General features: G+C 48.2%; 1 protein-coding gene across 2 annotated transcripts in view; it reads right to left on the bottom strand.

Annotated features, from left to right (window-relative positions):
- RASGRP1 (RAS guanyl releasing protein 1) overlaps positions 1–22,344 on the bottom strand; it is an 82,216-nt gene that overhangs the window by 32,100 nt on the left and 27,772 nt on the right. For both annotated transcript variants that reach the window (XM_045822227.1, XM_045822228.1), the window contains one exon: positions 2,214–2,319. In XM_045822227.1, coding sequence (XP_045678183.1) covers positions 2,214–2,319 — 106 coding nt within the window. The remainder of the gene's footprint in view (positions 1–2,213; positions 2,320–22,344) is intronic.

The raw sequence follows: 22,344 nt of genomic DNA on the forward strand, positions 1-22,344 counted from the left end.
GTGGGCGGGGCAGATGCTGGAGGACCGCTGCCTAGCATAAGGTGTCTGACTTAACCCTCTGGTGTGCAGAGGTTCTGAAGACAGGGTTGCCTGGTTTCTCAGGAAAGTCACTTCAGAGGTGCAGAATGTACAGGAGTGGGAGGCATGCAGATGAGAAGACCATGGGACAAAGGCTTCGGAGAGAGCCCACGGGCCGAACTACGGCAGTGTCATGGGGAATGCAGAGAAGAGACCAGGTGGGAGTCATTGCTGAAGTCGAAACCCTGGGATTGGGTGATGGACTCTGTAGGAGGTGAAGGCAGGAAAGAGTTCAGAGTACTTTGGATGGTTCTGCTTTAGGCAACTGAATGGGTAATGACACCATTAACTGAAACTGAAAATGAAAACACAGGTGTCAAAGCAGAATTAATGGGGCAGTAGTTGGAGAGGGGGGTGGTGAGTGCATGAGTTAAGTTTTGAGCATATTAAGATTGAAGTGTCTACAGGACAAACTAGTCCACACATTTTTTAAAAATGGTTTGGCTTAGAGAATACAGACTTGAAAGTAACCCACACAGAGGGATGGTGGAGAAAATCCTGGTGAGACAGTACCTGGGGAAGGAAGGAGAGTGAGAAAAAAGCCAGGCTGTTATCCCCATAAGTGAAGGGTACTCAAAGATGAGCTAGCTGGAAAGGTGGAGGGGGCCAGCCCAGGAGAGGGGAGCAGCAGGACATGATGCTGGGGGCCCTGGAGGGAGAGCTTGGACAGGCAGGACAGTGTCAACAGTGCCCAGGGCTTCTGGGAGGTCAGCGTCAACAAGAATGGAAAAAGGCCATTGGGCTTGGCAGCGAGGAGGTCACCGGTGACATCAGAGGAAAGTCTGAGCACAGCGCTGGGGCGCAGTTGAATTAGGGAGTGAGTGGGAGTGGAGAGATGGGAGATAGTGAGCGCGGACTACTTGAAGAAGTTTGCGCATCAAATTTCTAACCTAACAATGGAATGAAGGGGAGGCAGCGCTGAGAGTTTATTTTTAGTTTGGGGAGATTTGAATGTGTTTTAGGCTGAGGGGCCTGTGCCACCGAAGAAGCAGAGTTTAAAAGTACGGGAGAGAGGGGGGATCACTGAGGGGCAAGATTCTGTAGGCAGCGGCAGCGAGGCAGGGGTGGGGGTGGGGAGAGGGGTCCAAGCACCCTGTGGGTGAGCACTCCAGGAACAGTGTAGTTCTCACACCAGCAAGCAATTTTTCTGGTGGGAAATACTTAATCCCTGACCCTGTTTAGAACGGCTGTTAGGTGAAGTTAATATTAAAAAGCAGACCAACTTTGAGTCGGTTTTGTTATGCTTTTAAAATATTCTGCAGATGAGACACCCACTTGTTACCTGCACCTCTTATGATGCGGACCCCTCCCGATGCTCCCCCCTTGGCACGCCACTGGGAACCTGTCCTTTGCGGTGAGCAGTGAAGATTTCTAAGCAGGGTTAGAGAAGGGACCGTGTGTGCGCCACGAGATGAAAAGGCAGGGGTCAGGAGAGCGGTGAAGATTAGAAGAGCCGCAAGTCATGACTCAGTGCCAGGGATCTGGGCTTCGGGTGCTAAACAGTCTCACCCCACCTACGGTTTCTCTCCAGGGGCCACAGCTTACAGAGTCATCAGTGAGAGGGAGGGGGCAGGTGTTCTCTGCACCCTGCTCACTTCACACCCTGTCAGAAGCTCCAAGGCCAGCAGGGTTTGCTGCCTGAAGTGAAAGGCACCAGCAGATCCCCCAGATGCTGCAGCACCAGGAAGTTTCCATGAGAACCTGGGGAGGGTTCCAGGATCGGACAGGAAAGGCAGAATGCTGCCATCACTTGAGTCACGCCAGTACCCTTGTCAGTCTGCACAGGACGAACATGCATTCTGATGAACCCACAAGAGGAGTTATTTTACTAGCCAGAGATACTGGAGAAGATTGTTTGCATTGTTGATCTGACTACTTTCCAAAGCAATCGACATCAGTAACGTTGCCCTGCCCAACGAGAGATACGCACACATACATAGGTACACACACACACACACACACACACACACACACACACACTCTCACCCTGTATCCCTAAAAGGACATATGACATATGAACCCATTTACCATGCAGGGCTATTCCAAACCAATAAAAAAAAAGTATACTTTCCATTTCAAGACACTTTTCAAAGAATCCCACTTTGGGACTGCCAGGCAGTGCACTGAAAGGATATAGGGCGATCACTTTTCGGAGCAGCTCGGCAGAGGAAATGATGATTCGGTGCATGGTCAGCATGACTTGCAACAGCTGGTTACTCCGACACAGGTTTCCATCTGCATCTGCAACACAAAGAGCAGCAGCATCTGAGCGAGGTCCCGGGGAGAAGGCAGCCATGGGTGGTACCCCCCTCCCCACCACAGCCTCAGTTCCTGGACAGCACAGGCTCCCACAGCGGGCTCTTCAGGCAGAGTGCCTTTCTCCCACAGCCTCTGGCACCACAGCCTCTGGCACCACATGTCCCTCCCTTCTTTGCTTTTCGTAGCCTCCTGCTGTAATTATTCTCTCCCCTTCCCAAAATGTCCATTTTGATGCTCATTAGCCAGCCCCCTGGGAAGGTGGCAGACTCTTGGGAAAGGGATAAAATTTGCACCAGTGCACTTGAGTCTGTGTTGAAAGCAGAGGCACATGCAGGTTTTGTGGGGCCCGAAGTGCATACAATGGCAGGGGGAGTCCTTTCCAAGGTTAGAGTAAAACAAGATACAGTCTTAATAGGTCGCAGTTAAAACACCTTACTTTTGCAATTTCTGCAAAGACATATGACCATCAGAATACATTCCTGGGGCTCCTCCATGGCGCTGAAACATAAGCTTCCCTAGTTTTATAGGCAGTATGCCTCTGGGTGAAAATAGAGGAGGAAGACTATGGACAAACATTGCATTTGGAGACTATGGTTGGGTGGCAAGTATCCATGATGGCGTGTATCCACGAGCATGATGAGCTACGTGCTCCAAATCCCAGCTGGTGCCAAATAACAAGATGCATCCCACACACTGGCACTGGGTGTAAAGCTTGCCCTCAGAAGGGTTTTCCAAATCTTCCCACCAGTTACAGCATGAAGTACTAGGGCTGTGCCCATTACTCGCTGCCTCGGTTACTGTCCTTCATGGTGGATTGAGTTGCCAGTGCCAGTGGGCTTTCACCTGCGTCCAGTCATCAGGGAGCAGCAGCGAGAGAAGGGAGAAGAGACAAGTCAGGATACGGCTTGTCGTGCCCTCTCTGCTTTGACACCACTTCCCTGTGAGAGGAGCTGTGGGTCTCTTCCACAAACTAATGCACCGCTGGCCCCTCCCGTGCCCCCGTCTTTCCCTGGGCTCTACCACCACTCAGCTCCCTTCCTTCGACCCCCGGGGTGGCAACGATGCCTGGTTGTCAAGAGTCTCTGGGTGCAGCATCTCTGAACTCCACTCTCATCTCTCTAAACAGTTCCTTCATGGAAGTGTCTTCATTTAAACAAACCATGGGAATTCTGCCCTATGCTGGGAGCCAGAATAATTCAGGGTAGAGTATCAAATGAAAGAATAAACATGAATTGCTTTATCATTGATAGCTCTTTAAAATATATTATGTAAAAGGGGTTGTCATTTTCACTCTCCCCAAGTGTTCAAACGGTAAGTAAAGGCCATAGCACATTTGGGCTCAGGGTTCAGCAGTCCCGGCTCATCCTCAAAAGAGGACCCGAAGCCATAGTCCACTGAGAAAGTGTAAGTAAACTGACAGGATCACTCACCGTCCTACTGCCAAACCCACCAATTTGCCTGCATTCTGCTGCTGCCTGCCTGCCCTGCTTCCTTCCGGGGCCGGGCCTCCACTGTGCCCGGGGCCCCTGGCTTCTCAAGGGCCTTGATCCTGCCTTTGTCTACTTTCTCCTCTGCATTATCAACTTCTCTCTCTCTCCTGCTTTACTTCCACTGGCATTTAAACATGCCTCTGAATCTCCTACTTAAAACAGAACAAAATAAAACAGAACCTTAGACTCTTGGCCTCTCCAGCTACCTCCCCGTTCCTCCATTCTCCTTTTCGGCAAAACCTCACTGTCATCAGTTGCGCGACTCCATTGACTCCTGACTCTGTCATTCCACCACATGCTTTATTCTCAAGGTCACATTGCCAAATCCAATAGTTTTTGCCTCTGTCCTCAGCTCCCTTCGTGACTCAAGCTGCACGCCACCCAGCCCACGTCGACAGCCCTCTCCTTCCTGGAACACGTTCTTCGCTTGGCTCCCATCGCATCACACTTTCTCAGCTCCTCTCTCGGGCTCTGCTGCCGTCCCTGCTTCTCCTGCCGAGCTTCTAAATGTCACCGTGCTCTCGGGCTTGTTCCTCCCACTCCTTTTTCTAACAATTTTTTTTTAAATTTAAAACTTCTTAAATTTTAAATTAAAAGACACATGTTTTTGTAAGTGAATTCATCCAGTCCTTTGGCTAAAATACCATCTATATGCCGATGATTTGCTCAGCTTATAACTCCAGTGCTGAGTATCAAATTAGTCTGTCCAGCAGACCTGGTAAACCCTCTCAGAGGTCTGGTTTCAAACTTCACTCACTCCAACAAAACTCCTAACCTCCCCTCCCCCAATCCCTTTCCCATCCACTCTTCCATCTCAGCAAGTGGCACCACCCGCCATCCTCTCGGTTACCCAGACCAAACACCTAGGAGTCATCCTCTATTTCTCACTTCCCCTCGCACCCAATCCAGCAGCAAGTCTCAACTCTACTTTCAAAATACATTGCAAACCTGTCCATCTCTCTGCGTCCTTGCCGTCACACAAGCTGCAGCCACGACCACAACTCAGTAACCCAAATAAGCTTCATGCTTCTACTTGTCCACCGACAAGCCCTTCTCCACCCGGAAGTCAGGAGAGAGCTCCTGAAACCCACAAGTCAGGTCATCGTGCTTCATAGACTCTAATGAATTCCATTGTACTAGTAATAAAACATGCACTCCTTCTGATGGCCAACGCAGAGCCCCATGTTCTGGCCCCTTTTACCATTTCCCACTGTGTTTTGTATTTCACGCCTAGTCGCTCCTCTCCACTCCTCTATTTGTGCAATCAAGTCTACTACAACTACAGGGAGGTAACGTTTGCACTCAGCATCTGACATATAGTTTTAGTGCCCGTATTCCCGTGTGCAGTGGTAAAGAGCAGGAGAAACTGTGAAATGCCTTTGTAGGACAGGCACTTGAACGTCCAAAGGGGCTATGGACACAGTCGCAGGCTTTTTTAGTCAGGACAGAACCCAAGACTTGTGACTCCACTCTTCTTTCTGGTTGGCTAGCATCTTTTAACAATGTTATTTCTAACTTTCCCAACAACTCTGCAATGTTGGTATTGTTCACGACTTACGGCTGAGGAGATTAAAGCATGGTGAGAGTGGGCGATTTGTTCCAGGTCAAAGAGATGAGGCGGGAGGAGCAGGCATTGGGCTCCAGGCCGGTCCCATTCCCGAACCCCTGCTCTCCCTCCACCAGCTGCACGCTGTGCGACCCTGTCTCAGGATAGGGAATCCAAGTATGAGGTGGGAGGCTGAAGTGGATGAGCTGTAAGACCTCTTCCAGTCCCTAGGGCTACAAGTCTGAGAGGAGCCCCTGGGATACTGGACTGGAACCGACACACATCTGGACTCCAGTGATGTATGAAAAGCTCTTGTAAGTCTTGGCTAATTGATACTGATCATTAAAGTTACCCTTTAGGTAAGAAGGGTGCCGTGTCTAAGATTCACAATCATGTTCGCACTCTGTTTACCCCGCACCCCCTCCTGCCCACATGCGCTCTGCACAGCAAGGGCCGTCAATCGGCATGGCCATGACGGGAGTATCTGCTCGGCAAAGGGAGGCAGAGGCGGGGCGGCGGAAGAAGCTCCTTTGCCCCTGGGGCCAGAAATCCCTTCTTGGCTCTCTGTTTCCACTAGGAGAACGCCTTGGCATACTCACTTGACCTCACTCCCACCACCATCTCCCCCTACATGACCTTCCACCCCCATAGGACCTCCAGCCCTCACATGACCTCATCAAGGATGCATTCCCTTCTAGACCTCACCTCACAGAGCAAGCACTCCTTCCTGTTTGAGGGGAGGAGCCTGCTTTTGAAAGTCAAAGGGAACCTGCCTTCCAGGCTGTTGGATTTTGATATTTTGATGTCATTGCTGTAAGCTGATTTAAATATTGCAATGCATAATTTCATTTTGTTTGCATTTTGAAGCTTTTTAAAAATGCAGGGTGTCATACTAAAAATTCTAATAAGTAAATGTGCAGATTTTCTCATTACCACCTGCTTCTCCCTACACTTCTGGGAAGACTTGTCAAAAGGGTTGAAACCTCAGTGGGGTACAGAAGGTCATCTCTGTCACTTGACTTGGGGTACACTGGCTGCCAGAGAACTACGCTCTTTAGAGATTGCCCCGCCAGCGGGCCATGGGCTCCACAGAACAAACGGGAAAGTCCTGTGGCTCCTAGCGGGTCACTTGCCTGTGAGGCAGCAACCACCTTCCATGGTTAGACTCAGGGGCGACAACAGCTACACTTCCGGAACACAGACTCTTAGGGTGGAAGAGACTGTGGACATCTTCTACCTCACCCTTCCACCCAACACATACTTCCTCCCAAAAGTGTCACAGGTAAGTGGCTATCTAGCCTCTGCATGGAACCTTCCAATGAGAGGCTACAGCTCCCTAACTATTCCATAAAGCACGTTTTCATTCTACTTCAATCCAAAACAGTTGTGGACACAATTAGCCAATATTGATCATTGATCTACCCTGTGCTAGGCACTGCCCTAGGTCCCCAAGGAGATCTGAGGAGTCATTTAAAAATCCCGCCACTGAGGCGCTCACAGTCTAGTTGGGGAATAAGACACTCATGCAAGACACCAGGTGGCGAATGTGAGAGTGAAGCCACGGAGGCCATGCAGACAAGCGGTGAAGTCCAGATGCTTCCTGGTGTCATGGCTCAGAAAGCATCTGATGTCCGTGGTGCAGTGACCCAGATCTTCAAGATTCAAGAGGCTTTATGGTCCAGCCCTCTTCCTCTAAATCAGCTTGCATACTCTTTTTTCCCCCTTTTGTGGCTTAATCTTAAATAAGCTATTTGCCCGTGACAGCGACGAAGGGCTCCCTGATGGCTGCAACCCTGTGACAGCAACCTTGCGCAGGCTGCGTGCCCAGCACGGCTTCGAGCTGACGACAGGTGGGGCGGCTGTGCTGCAGCGGAGGCTCGTCTGGGGGATGAGGTGGCAATGGCTCTCTGCAGAAAGGACATAAAGCGTGTCCCACACCAGAGAAACCCTAGAACAGAATCTTTTCTTCTCCTTTGTTTTGGTTTCCATGGAAATCTCTTGACATGTGAGGGATTTTGAGTGTACCAAAGGCACAATGTCGGAAATTGGTATATTGAGGGTAGGCAGGCTGTCAGCATAGGAGGCATAACACAAAATAACAGATGTCTCGAAACCAGGGACCAGAAAATGGGATGGGAAAGTGCATGTCAGAAACCATGCAGGCAGCACTGGATCTGGAGCCGAGGGCCAAAGTGGCCAATGGAGGTCAATGTCTCCATAAGTGAGAAGACTGGCTCCAGGAAAAACCTGACAGATTCTCACACACACACACACACACACACACACACACACACACACACACGAATCCTCAAGGTCTAACAATGCGACCAATGTTCCAAAGCAACTAAAGCTACTCAGCAGCAAGACTATAGCATTCATTAAATCCTGGTTGGAGAGCGCACAAACATTTGCAAACTGAAAATAAGGTCCCTAGTTTGTTGTTTGCTTTGTCTAGTTTTCAGTGTCAGCAGTTGCAAACAGATGCAGGAAATGCAAGTGAAAAAAGAACACAGTGATACATACTTAGAACTCTCATATCTTCTACCACTGAGCAGCATAAACCATGGGGTAGGCACCACCTTGACCTTGTTTTTGTCCCCAGCCCCTCAAGATGGGGGAAGAGAACAATCAGGAAAGAGCAACTGTTTTGCTAAGAATGGAGTATCACTTCACAGAGCAAGTGTGGGAGTTGGTTTGGTTGCTGTCGTGGTGTGCGGGGAAGAGATTAAAGAACAGCCCTCCTGGGGGTGGGTGAAGGGGACCCTGATTTGTAGCGCTGGCAGATTTCTGTGGTTCAATACTCCCACTACGGCCATTTCCAAGCCACCAACATGAAGGCTCCAAACGTGGAGTTGGGGAGAGATGCTCACAGTCAGGTGTCCATCCAGGTGCATCCCAGCAGCAGAACTGAGGTCAAAAGGTTGGTACTTGTGCAGCTTCCTGTTGTGTTCCTCCTACCTGGTGTCCTTGCTGCCAGGTGCTCCTGAACCACTGTGCTCTCCACCTCACCCCCAACCTCACACCCGCAGGGCCTTGCCTGGGACTGACAGGGGAGCTAACCCACATCAGCCAGTTCCTCTGGTGGGCAGAAGGACTGCAAGGGTGAATCCTTTCGGGACATCTGCACCACAACAGCGGCTTCTCAGAGCGGTTGGTGCTCGAACCCAAGGACAAAAACGTTTATGTGAGGTGAGATCTGGGAGAAGGGAAGCTCCCAGTTCCTTACAGATCCAGCCCAGCCCGCATTCCCCCAGGGACCCCATGGGGTGTCACACCCAGGGTGAGGGTGTGGGGCTGCTCTGTGAGTGAGGACATGTATGTGTACAGAACATTTTCCCTTCCTTGGCCCAGTACAGTGTCCAGGGGCTCTGAGTATCTTGGTTATAATTAGCTTTTAATTATTTATTTGAAATGGCCAGGGTACACCATGGTGTGGACAACACACAAACCTCTGTGGCACTGGGACCTGCAGTTTCAAACTTCTGCAGGTCTTTACACAGAATCTCAAAGTGGAGAAGGGGCTGGGCAGGCTCGCCTCTTCTCTCCCTCCCCTCAACCGCTGGGGGGTGATGACGGTCAGGGCCAGGGAGGCAGAGGAGGGGAAAGCCTGGCTAATCAACCCCTGTGTAAAGGGGATTTGGTCTAACTAGGCCTCCCTCGACTCCCGTCCCAGAGAGGCCGACCTGGGAGACACTTGGTGAAGAAGAAGGACCTGGGCATCCTCCCTTTGTTCTACTGCTACTGAGCCACGGGCCTGCTGGGTTTGGACAGCGGAGGGGAAGAGGGGCAGGCGTTTTGAGAGCACAGCACCTAGAAGCATGCACACAAACAGTCCCTGAAGCCAGCCAGCCCTGGAGAACCACTGTCCCCCAAAGTGAGAGCAGTTGGCAGCAGCCCACTGTGTGTTTGTGGCACGTGGGCTCCATAAACAGAATCGCCCGTGTTGGACACACGAGGTGCACATGGCTGCGTGGCAACAGGGCCTGTGGGCTCCATTCCACGGATGGGGAGACTGAGGTACTGTGCTTCGGCTGTGGGCCCGGGGCTGGGGAGTGGAGGCCCCCGGATGGGAATGGCCACCTGGCCCCCAGCCCAGGGCTCTTTCCCTGGCACCTGCCTCTCCTTAGGGACCAGGAGATGAGTGTGGTAAAGACTAGTTATGCAGGGAAGAGCCAGAACTTTCAGCCACCCGTGCAACAAAGCTGAACCTCCTACACACTGCTCTTTTTCTCCCCAAGAAGCCCTCCACCCTGACAGACCAACCTCTTCAGCCTTCTCACTGGGGTCATGGTGCATACATTCTAACGATCTCTCTGGAGATCCGGACCCTTAAAGCCACCACTTTCATGACATTATCACAGGCAGCTAGTATTGGCACCGATTAGCTAGGACAACTTGAAACCAGAGAGCCTGTGCGCTGGGGGCTGTGTGGGTGAAAACACCAAGTCCCCTGAGAGCCCCCAGCTCCCACCTGCCACGTGGGCCCCTCCTCCTGCAGCCGGCACTCCACTCCCGCAGCCAGACCAGCAGCAACACCCCTCCCCAGGCAGGGTGCTTCTTCACAAGCACGAGGCTCTGTGTAAAGGGTGACCTAGATTTTTTGGATGAACGACTGCAATCTATAAATGTCTAACCAAGCGCATGAGTTGCCCAATGTGAAAAAGAGCTTTTAGCTGTGTTGCCTCTGCTGAGCAAGACTGCCAGTCTTCCTTGGGGATGGCCATCTGGACTAGACCTGTCACGTCTGAAGATGGGGGCTGAGAAGTCACGAGGGCAGCTGTCCTCTTCAGTTCTGCAAACTGGATACAGTTCTGGGGTGTGGCTGGGAGACTGGGCTGGCACTACAAGACGGAGGAGGAAGCAGGCACGACAGGTCCCGGGCAGATAGGACCTGACTCCGGGACAGTGCTGACCTCAAACTCTCAGAGCCACTGTTGGACGGCAGCGCCCATTGAACCCCCAGGGTGGCTGCTCTTCCGGGGCCCACCAAACTCCCTGGGAACAACCATCTGGAGTGGCAGTAGTTAAGCTGGGACTGGATTCTTTGGTGATGCAGCCTACTAGGCTCACACACAGTGATCACTCCCCATCAGAATGTGCTGGCAGAGGCGAACAGGGCCGCAGGGCACAGAAGACAGGGGGAGCTGCCAGCAGGTGGCCGGGAGAGAGGCCAGCAAAGGGGGAGTGGACCCGAAGGAAAAGAAATGCAAACAAAACAGGGAGGAAAACCTGGGGCAGCACTGTTTCGCTGCTCACTGCAGAACATGCCCATCCTTTCATTCTTGCCTGTTCAACTTGGGCCTTTTCTGTATATTTGTTGATAGGCTATGCAGGTAGGAGCCACTCAGGGAACTTCCCAAAGACTCACCAAGGGAAATAACACGGGGCCTTGCAGAGACCAGTCAGCCTCAAACTCAGGCTGCTTGGAAACCCTTCCTCTCTGTGTGGCTTCCCCCTAGCAGACGTCCATGCCGGATCACCTCGGTCCAGCACAGAGCGGGACCCCAGCGATGGGGCACGGCATCACACAGCAGCCATACAGCGCATACGGTCCTGTTGCCCGTGAGCTTTCAACACACAAACTGGTCTCGGCTTCTAATTCTCTGCAGTGAACTGTCCTGCACTGAAAACAGCATCGTATCACCATGAGTAACCAAAGTCACTGAGCAAAGTCTTTCAAAATTAGAAGTTATTCTGCAAGTCTCTCCCCTTCTTTAGTGGCACTTCGGATCAGATTACACTTGATGAAACATAGAATAATGCTTAGTACACTGTGACACACAACAGCAGTGAATGGTTCTTACTTCTCTTGCTGGATCTGGAACACCCTTGCTTCTCTCTGTGTTCCTGTTGGTCTCCGGCTGGTCCAGGTGGGACCTGGTGTTTCCTGAAACAGTGGCTACAACCACAACTGGAGGAGTGGCCACCCACTGCTGCAGGTCACACTGCCTGCGCCGCTGAGGCTGCACTGGGCCTCCCCTGACGCGTGGTCCTACTCCACGGCAGAGTCACCTGAGGCCGTCCACACTCCCTTCCAGTCCTGGGTTTTAAGTGCACCCTCCCCTCGGGCCTTGAAGATGGAAGGATCTCTTACAGTTTACTGGGGTGCTGGAGAGAAATCTGCATAGGACCTGGGGAGCAACTGTGAAAACGAGAACTTCACAGCAGGGTGAGGCATCTCTTACCATCCAAAGGAGAGAAGAAAGTGCCCTCTACTTAGGAGCTGAGAGCCAAATAAGAATGTCTCCAAACACCCTACGTCATGAAGACAGTGTCACTGTCTTACAGAAAAAGCCCAAATGCGTGCTGAAACTCACCATATTGGTGCCAAGTGCGACATGGAAGAGCCAGGAGAAATGTCAGGTGCTGGAGGAAATGTAGCATCGGGCTGAAACATGAGCCCTATTCGAAGGTCAGCCTGACTCTCTCTCCTTCTCTGTCTCTCCCTGTGGCTCTCTGTGTGGGGACGTGCCCGGAGTGTTTCCGGTGCACCAGAGAGGGTCTTTACGTGCATTCACTGTATGACGGAGGTGGGACAACTGTCATCTGCTATAAAGAAACTGAGGCAAAAACAGGGTGAGGTAACTTTCCCAAGCTCAGCTACTAAGTGGCAGCCCTGGGGCTTGAACTCAGAGCGCACAGCCCTGGGTAGCTCTGATTGCATCCTAGCCTCAACTTGCTCATCTGCAGAATGAGAGCTTGACCACGTCCTGCCCCCAGCCCTCCCAGCAGAGGGATAATCAGGAGATCAGTCAAGTTAAGAAGGAGCTTCATATCTTAGGGGAGAACAAGCTCTTGAACTGAGTCTAAACCACCGTGACTTCTGGTTGGCCTGTGGGTCCCCAGTATCTAGGCTGCCTGCCTGGCAGTGGTCACGTGGGCACATGAAACCTTCACTCCCTAGAAGGGTACATTCATTAGCGCCTTCCCACTGACCCCCTTCTCCTTGCATGGGAGCTCATTTGAGTCTCGAGACAGCCCTGTGGGGTGAGTATTATCATCTTACGAGTAAGGAAACGGAAGTGAGGTGACGTGACCAGCCTAAGCCACACATCTGATGAGAGTGCTGGGACGGGAGTTCTGGTCTTTGGACTCCAGCCCTGCCCTGCCCACCACATCCCGCTGCTTCTCGTTCTGAGAGTTGTACGGATGGGAGGCACGTGCTCTGCTCAGCACTTGAGGGGCTCTGGGGGCAGCGTATGGGCTAATGAGAATATGGACAAAATCCACCACCCTCTGTTGAGCATTCCATGGGCCAGACACAGGCGAGGCCACGTCACAGACATTCTCCCTAATTTTACTACAGCTCTGCTTGGTAGATCTTTCCCTGTTTCACACATGAAGAAATAGGCTCACGAGAAGTAAAATAACTCATCTGTGGTCCTACAGCTAGGAAGTGGCAGGAAGGGGCTGCAAATTCTTGTCCTGCTTACTTTAGCATTCCAAGTCTATGACAGTCCTGCATGGCCTTTTAAAAAAATTACAGTTGACATACAATATTATACTAGTTTCATGTGCACGCCCTACTGATGAGACATTACATAACCTACTAAGTGATCACCCTGATAAATCTCGCACCCGTCTGATACCACACATAGCCATTAGAATATCACCGACTCCATTCCCTCTGCGGCACTGCACATCCCTGCGACTCTTGTGTAACAACCAGTCTGTGCTTCCAGTCCCTTCACCCTGTTCACTCAGCCTCCAAACCTCCCTCCCCTCTGGCAACCGTCAAAATGTTCTCTCTGGCTGTGAGTCTGTTTCTGTTTTTCTTGTTTACTTTGTTTTTTAGTTTCAGTTATTGATAGATGTGTATTCATTGTCATTTTATTGTTCCTACTGTTAATCTTTTCAGGGATGAGGAGAAGGCTGTGTCTGTCTGCCCCCGGTTCCCTGCAGTCCCCAGCCCCCTGCCGCACATGCTACATGGGGCTGTTTCCGTCACGGGCATCATGGCACTGAACAGCCATTGACCGGCCGCCATCGACACACAGCACAGGTGCTGCACACTCACCACGAGTAAAGAGTGAGACTTGTTTGGAAGGAAGAAATGTCTAAGGATTTGTATTCCCAGGACCCGAGGATGTGAGGGGAGGCAGGGTGCTGATGGTGAAGAAAGAAATCAATAGTTTTTAAGAATGAAGGAAAAAAAAAGAGAGAGACAAGAAGCTATAAGGACAAAGCAGAAACTGAGATTTAGACTCTTACTTTGATCTGTGTTATGTCAGAGGCACTTATCTGCAGGCACAGATAGAGACAGAGTAGCCCCCTGACACACCGCAGCAATCAGAGCCTCCCGGGCCCCCTCAGGAATCCCCAGCTGTAAGGGCATCGTGCAGTAGAACACGGTCTCCTCAAGTGAGAAAGGCTTAAAGTTCAAAAAGCCTTTTCTAGGCTTCTGGTTTTGATTAGCTCTTCCAAAACTTATCTACTGAACATCGGACATTTTCAGGACTTTTGAACACCTAAGGGATGGTGCTTGAGGAAGCTGACATCCTGACTCTCTGTGGGATCTGAAGGTTTGTTTCGGAGAGTTCTCCATGTGCGGGTCTGGCCGACTGGCTGGCCAACTGGCTGGCCACTCCCCGGCCAGCTGCTGGGAGTGGGGCAGAGAGAGGGGTGCTGAGAGCAGGGCCGCTGGCCCCACACACGAGCCCTGGAAACGCCCCGAACAACCCAGACATACAGTTGCATAACGCTTCACATTACAGAGTCCTGTCCCCCTGGTGGTCTCAGCTGACTCCCACAGCAGGCCTGTGAGGCGGGCAGGGGCTGTGGGGTGTTATAGACGGTGAAGGCACGACGGGCGTGCCATCTGTCCCACTGGCGTCTGTGCAGGTCGAGGCGGCCTGCGAGGCACCTGTTACAGTTTGGCCATCAGCCCCCACAAATGCTCGGCCCTGGATAACACACGTGGCAAAGTTGGAGCTCCCGGCTTCCATGTTCCTGTCACAGGTCCAGGGTTCTTTGTACAAAGAGTGTTATGGCAGGTACTGTGGGGAGTGGGAAGACAACCAGGCTGCTGTCCAAGAAGTCACCAGAAGCTACTCGTCACAACATGATAGAGAATACAGTGAGGGCCCGGGGCGGAGGAGGTGCCAAGAAAACACCAAGGCAGCGGGGAGAAGGAGCAAAGCCAGATGCAACTACAACAAAAGGCTCACCCCTCACGAAGAGGTGGCACGCGAGGTGGGCCTTGAAGGAGGGGTCGATCCGGACAGACTGATATGGAGGTGGCGGAAGCTATGGTTTCTCCTTTTGGATGGGGGAGTAACATGCACATTCAGGAAAAGTGTAAAGTTTAGTTTGGTTGAATCAGACAGCACTTGTTAGGCAGGGAGGGAAGTGTGGGAAAGTAGATCAGGGTCACGGTGCGGGAAGCTCACAGACTAAATTGGGGAGTTGCCCTTACTCTGATCTGAAGATTCTGCAAAGCGAATGCTCTATGGAAAAGGAAAGCCAGTTTCCTCTGACCTAGTATTCTATTCAATTTGCTAGGCTGTTGACCTTACAACCTGAGCCCTCGGGGCTCTTTTCACAGTGGATCACTTCTAAAGAGCCCTGCACTTTATTTTAATGTCTTCTTCTATATTTTTCCCTAACCACACAGGCCACCAAAGGAAGGGTGAAGAGAGCGCAAGCAATGTGCACGTGTGTGTGCACTTGCTGTCACAGTGAGGTTATGCCAGTGTATGAAATAAAGGTTGGTTTTGCTGAACTCAGCTGATTTTGTTAGTTAGGAAGCTCAGTTATTTACAGTTATTCTTTTCCCTCCCCCACTTTGCCAACATTAGCACCTTGACCTCCCATCTCCTTCCCTGTCCACATCCTTCCCTGCCTGCTTGGAAGCTAAGCAACCGTACGGCAAACCACCCATGATCACGGGGGGTGACGACTCCAGGACTCCCCAGGTCTGTCACAGCGATGCTGGGTCACTCACTTTCAGAATCAGACCCCCCGCAAAAAAGTACAAAAAAGTCAGCAAGGTTGGGGCTGAAGTCTGGCAAGGCTCTGGCTTCCCCTGTTTTGCTAGCAGTTTTAGCAAAGTGGAATGAATACTGTTAGTTCATCTTTGGTCCCTTACCCACACCACCTGGTACAATCTCCCCTGATCCATGCTATTGGTTTACATAAAATTATAACTCTGTAGCCTGTCCTAATAGATATTGAGCAGACTGTGAAGTAGGTGAGGACCTCAATGCTTTCTTTGCTTGGTGTGTTTTTCCCCTTCACCTCCCACCTTGCTGTATACCTCATGGTTGCCTGTGGAAACCAGAGGAAAGATCTACCTATGGTAATGTGTTGGAGACTTCAATATTCTTCGAGTCATATTTGCATAATAACAGTCACTCTGAGAGGAGATAACATAATGAAAAAAAGTCATATTAGGTAAAATTTTGGGCTTTCCCCCCCTTTTTGTAGTGAGGAGGCCTTGATGTTAATGGAGAGTTTCAGGGAGGAAAAAACCAATTGTTTTGCATCTTAGGATGAATACGCTCAGGCTTATCCACCAGCAACTAAATATATTAAACCTGACTGGCTTTAAGACCTCCTGGATAGGTTAAAAATAAAATAAAAGTAAGCCAAACAATGCACCCTCTCCAAATGAATTGCAAGTCCTTATTTCATGCCTATCACATCAAGATACGCTTGGATGGGACATTGAATTTGTGTTTTCCAGAATCTTTCCAGGGATCTGTTGATCAGTCACATTTGATTGGGCTGATTTAGGCCATTGAGTTCGTTCCTTGCCCTGGGGTAGGACTACACGCTACCAAGTGACCCCAGAAAGATACTTCCAATTTCAGGAGTCAGTGGTGAGGCCTATCAGCTGTTTTCAGGGCTGGATGCAGGGGAAGTGCTTAACAAACAGGTGATTTGGTGCCAACACTGCCATCATCACAGACTCCTTGGTGGGACTTGGCTAGTCCTAATTTATAAAGCACATCAGAAGTCAACCTGGGGTGAGCCAGAGGACCACAGTCACAGCTAAGAGGTCTGGGCCTACATGGGCCAAGCTGTTCTCTCTCAGGTTCGCACAGCCATGTTCTCAGGATGGACTGTGTTCCTGAAGCCAGGACGTCGGCCCTTCCCACTGTCCAAAACCAAGGCATCAGTTGTCCTGTGGCCTTCTAGGCTACTGGCTTTTGCCTAGCGGGGGCAAAGTCTCTCCCCTCAGCCTCTTCAGTCTGAGGAGGTGACCCCCAGGGGCCGTCACTTTGTAGGCAATAATAAAGGGACACCAAAAGCTCAGTCCCCAGATGACTGTCCTACTTGGGACAGGAGGATTCCATCCAGGATATTAACACATTTCTCTTGCCCTTTCCAACCACCAGCTCTTGGGTCTTTCACCACTGGTAACACTTGTGCTAAGAGAGGACCCACAAGAGGATTGAACACTAGTTACTTTATATTATTTCAGCAACTCTGGTAAAACAACTGGGACAGACTCCAAAGGATGATTAACACGTGTGGGTTTGTGGTAAATTGTTGGGAACTGCTCTGCCTGGTTTCAGAAGCTATAATCTCTCATGGCTAAGGCTAAGTAAAAAGACCTTGGGACCATAAGCCACTAAAGAGACAAAGCTTATCTCCCTGGCAGGGGCACCGCTTCTGCCCCTTTTACTTCACCCTGCTTGGCCCCAGGCAGATGACTAGTTAGCCAATGATGGGTAAGATTCCTCAAAGGAGGGATGACTTAAGACAGGCATGGTCACAAAGGGGCCCTCAGGGAAGGACTTGAGGGGCTATAGAAAAAGGGGGTGATGGACCTTTGACATAGCCTGAGTCTTCATTCTGTCTGCAATAAGTCTCCTAATCTCTTGGCTGCCTTACTTTCTCTGCCTGACTTCAGCCTGAAACAATGCTGGAGGTGGGTGCAGCCCCAGCTGGAAAGGGTTGGTTCCCTGGGGCGATCAGGCCTAAGATAGAATACATAAACTCCTGTAAAACCTACTTTGCTAATACCCTCCATTTAAATGATAAGGGTCCAAGCAGGAAATGAGTTTGTTTCCCCAAAGTTTTATGGCCCTTTACCTATCTGACCCTGACTCAAAATAAGTCCTCAGAGTTCTTTGAAAGTTATCTATTGTTTGATTATTACTGTCTGACAATGATTGATGAGCTTTACATATATGCCCTGTATTCCTATGCAAATTAAACCCAGTAAAAGCCCATTGAGGAACAGGCTCCTGGCCCTTCTCCTTTGAGAGATCAGCCACCTTTCCTCCCTAAACAGATCATGTCTTGGTAGACTTATTCTCATCTGTGGCAGCCGGGGGAGCCCTGCAGGCGTAGCCCTCCCACAGTAAATGTCACTGAATCCCTCTTCTGGACTAGCATGATCTTGTGACTTAACCTTCATGTGATTTGCCATATCACCTCTTTAGTTCTTGGAGTGTTCCAAAGAATATTTCATTGGCAGCAGGTCGCCTGATGAAATAAGGATGTTCTTTCTCCCAGGGTTTTATTTATCTCCTGACCCCACTGAGTGAGTCATCAGAAGGGGTCCCTGGCTTCTGAATTTCTAGACATTTGTCTCTCATATCTTGGCCCTCACGTATTTGATCACACACCATCACAGAGGGACCCAAAGGCTTAACCCAGCGGTAAAGCATAAGATCACCATCATCACTTGTCACCTGCTGCTGCCTTCTGGCAAGTTCCACCTCATGGGCACAGGTTGTGGTAAGGATTTTACTCACTTAATATTCCTAGAGAAGCAACTTCTACCAGTTTTTGGAAGCCTGTTTTGGTGTTTGTTTGCTTTTTAAATAACTTTCTATCTTATTAACCCTCTCTCAAGACAGCATTTTTCCATGACCCAGTAAGTTCCCTAATATTCCCAGGCAGTGCCTCCAAACCCACCCCACCATAAAACCATTCTTTTTTTAAAAAAAAGTACACTAGTTTTACCTGTTTCAGCACTTCATGTAATTGAAATCACACAGTATGTATTTTTATGTAATGCTTCTTTCATGAAGCAAAATGTGTTTGAGATTAACCCATGTTAACTGTATCAGCAGTTCATTCTTTTTCATCGATGTATAGGTATTCTGTTGAGTAAATAACATTTTAATTATTGTTGATGTTGAGTGATACTGGCATTGTTCCAGTTTTAAATTTTTATGGCTAAGACTGTGATGGATATTCTTGTACAAGTTATATTCCAGACATGTGTTTTCCTTCCTTTTGCATAAATACCAGGAGTGGAATTGGTAGGTCATAGGGTAGGTGAATATTTAACTTTATAAGAAACTGCTAAGCAGTTTTCCAAAGTGACCGCATCATTTTACAACCCCATCAGCAATGCTCAAGAGCTCCAGATGCTCCGCATCCTCACCAGCAGTTGGTGGTGTCCGTGTTTTAATTTCAGCCTTTTCAGTGGGTGTGCCGTGGTGCCTCCCTGTGATTATGATTCATATTTTCTAGTGCCCAATGATGTTGAGGATTTTTTATGTGTTCATTTGCATTTATAGTCTTCCTTTGTTATGTCTGTTCAACTATTTTGTACAATTTTAATTGTTTTTATTATTAGGTTGCAGGAGAACTTTATATGCAGGGTCCAGCACAAATAACACCCTTTATTACAAAATGTTTTATTACAAAGTCACAAGCATGTCATCTGTAACATAACACTATCACACTTAAGCACACCATATGGCATTTTAGGTGAAATGTTGAAATTAAAACTATAAATTATTACACCCAGATTATTGCCCTACCAGACCCACTAAAGCAGGCATTAATTCTGCTGGACCCTGTATTTTGAATAAAAGTTCTTGTCAAAGATCCGTTTTGCCAAGTATTTTATCTCACTGTGTGGCTTGGCCATTCATTTCTTTAAAGGCTCTTTTGATGAGCAGAAATTTTTGATTTTTTAGAAGTCCAACTTATTAAATACATCATTTACAGTAAGTCCTTATATTCTGTGTAAAAACACCTACCCAAAGTTTGCAAAAATATTCCCCTATATTGCCTTTCAGAAGTCTTATTGCCTTAACTTTATATTTAGCTCCCTGATGCATCTCTAATTGTTTTTTGTGTATGGTGTGAAACACAGGTCACATTTTTCTTCAGTATCAGTTGTTCCATCACCATGACTTACTTTGGTGCCTCTGTGAAGATCAATTGCCCATATATATATGGATTTATTTCTGAATTCACTATTCTGTTCCACTCATATACTTGTCTATCCTTATATGGTCTTGATTATTATAGCTTTATAGTAAATTTTGATATCCGGTAGTGTAAATTTTCCATTTTTCTTTTTCAAGATTGTTTTGCTTTTTGGCCAGAACCTCCATCTTCCAGTAACTCACCAAAATGACTGACACAAATGGAAAGAGAAGAGGCCTTTTAGAAAACAGGGTGTTGCTCCTTTGGCCACAAACATGCGAATCGACAAGAAAGGTGATATTGTAGGCATCAAGGGAATGGGCAGAGTTCAAAAGGAATGCCCCACAGAGGTTCCCACGGCAAAACCGTAAGAGTCTACATGGGCACCCAGCATGCAGTGGGCATTGCTGCAAACAAGGGCATGATTCTTGCCAAGAGAGTTAATGCACATATTGAGCATATAAAGCCCTCTAAGCGCCAAGATAGCGTCCTGAAACATGTAAAGGAAAATGATCAGAAGAAGAAGGACGCCAAAGAGAGAGGCACCTGGGTTCCACTGAGACGTCAGCCTGCTCCGCCCAGAGAAGCGCACTGTGTGAGAACCGATGGGAAGGAGCCGGAGCTGCTGGAGCCCGTTCCCTAGGAATTCGTGGCAAGATAAGCATGAAAAAATAAAAGACCTCTGTACTGATTTTTAAAAAGATTTTATTTACTTATTTTTTATTTTTATTTTTTTAAGATTTTATTTATTTATTTTTAGAGAGGGAAGGGAGGGGGAAAGAGGGGGGAGGAGAGAGAGAGAGACAACAATGTGCGGTTGCTGGGGGCCGTGGCCCACAACCCAGTTATGTGGCCTGACTGGGAATTGAACCTGTGACACTTTGGTTCGCAGCCCGCGCTCAATCCACTGAGCTACGCCAGCCAGGGCTTGTACTGATTTTTTTAAAAAGATTGTTTTGGCTATTTCAGGTCCTTTCATTTCCAAATAAGCTCCAGTTGCATCACCTGAAACTCTAGTGGGGTTTTTTTTTTCAGTCTTTTCTTTTTGAATTATTGACTTGCCTTCAAATTCAATGATCTTTTCATTTTCAGTGTCCAGTATGGTATTAAGCCCATCCAGTGACTTTTTCCTTTTGGTATATTTCATTTGTCACTTCTAGAATTTTCATTTGCCTTTTAAATTGTTTCCATTTCTCTGTTGAGGTCACACATTTGTTCGCCTTACTTTAAATCCTTCAACATATTTACAATAGCTGTTTTAGATTCTTTATGGACGAATTCCAACATTTGTGTCAACTCTGAGTAAACTGGTCTTTTAAACAATATTCTATTTATTTATTTGTAGAGAGAGGGGAAGGGAGGAAGAAAGGAGAGACACATTGATGCAAGAGAAACCTCAATTGGTTGCCTCTAGTACATGCCCCAATCAGGGACCAAACACACAACCCAGGTACATACCCTGACCAGGAATCAAACTGGTGACCTTTTGTTTTGCAGGACCATGCCCAACCAACTGAGCCATACAGGTCATGGCAACTCTGAGTTCATTTCTTTCAACCTTTTTTCTTCTGATTGTGGGTCACATTTTCCAGCTTGTTTATGTTTTGTAATTTTATATTACATGCTGGACATTGTAGCTAAAATGTGAAGGCATTTAATTTACTTGAGCCTTAAATCAGTACTATCAAGATTTGGATTTAGGCTTTGCTAGTGTGGGTCAAGAGTAACTCTTATTCTAGAGCTAGAGCAGCCCAGCTCCTACACTACAGTTTTTTTCATGCCCCAACTGAATGCCTAAGGTATCATATCTCTCCTTTCTGGTGGTTGGAACTGTGATATTTCCCAGACCATGAGACTTCCTCTGACTCATACCCCCCTAATAATTAATTGTTGTCATGGAGTCTTACCATTTTCATACACAGTTTAGCATTTGGCCAAAGACTAAAGGAGATCCTTCTTTTCCAGCACCCTACTCCACAAATTCCAGCAATCCCAGCAGCCCTGGACACAAACTCTGTTTCCTCTGCTCTCCAGGATCTAGTTCCCTGTACCAGAATTTGTAAAGTGCCCCCATGCATAAAGCAAAGATATAGTCTGTGTTTACCTCATGTCTTTTCATTTTATCCACAAACACAAGTCTGTCCTGTTTTCCAATAGCTGAAGATAGTTGCTGCACATATTTTGTCCTGTTATATAGATGTTTATAGCAGGAAAATAAATATAATACCCAATATTCCATTGTGACCAGAGTTGGAAGTTCCTGTTTTGATGTTTAATACCTTTATAAAAGGGAAAGGTTGTAGTTTCTTGCTGAAATTTGAATCTATTAGACCTTTACCCATCCTTTTGGAGGTAAATAACTCATACTAACTGTTTTGTTCTTAACACTGTCAAGACATACATATGCTTAATACTTTAACATATATTAAGACCAAGAAGAAAGAAAAAAGCATCCATTTGTCTACTTTTCAGGTATTGCTATCTTATAGATGCATAATTTTATTTCTGTATCATTTCTTTACTATTTATCTCCTCTATATTCACTCTAGCTTTCTATTCCTATCTTAAAACCCAGAGACTAAACCTGAACTTAGTAACTTCACTACAGTGAAGACTTTCACTACCATAAAGAAAATATGTATTAATTTTCATGTTTCTAGAACATGAGTCTCAGACACATTAAGAAACTTGCTAAGGGCAAAAAGTTACTGTGTGCCAGCATTACAACTGGACCTCAGAATGCAGTTGGGGCAGTAGGGCCTTAACCTGGAGAATCTATTTTTATTAATATTAATGTAATCTCAGACTATTTTAACTTTTTGAGAAGACACATAGCACTACTAGGTCATA

The sequence above is a fragment of the Phyllostomus hastatus genome, unplaced genomic scaffold, assembly GCF_019186645.2.
Source record: "Phyllostomus hastatus isolate PE091 unplaced genomic scaffold, TTU_PhHast_1.1 phas_scaffold_501, whole genome shotgun sequence".
NCBI lineage: Eukaryota > Metazoa > Chordata > Mammalia > Chiroptera > Phyllostomidae > Phyllostomus > Phyllostomus hastatus.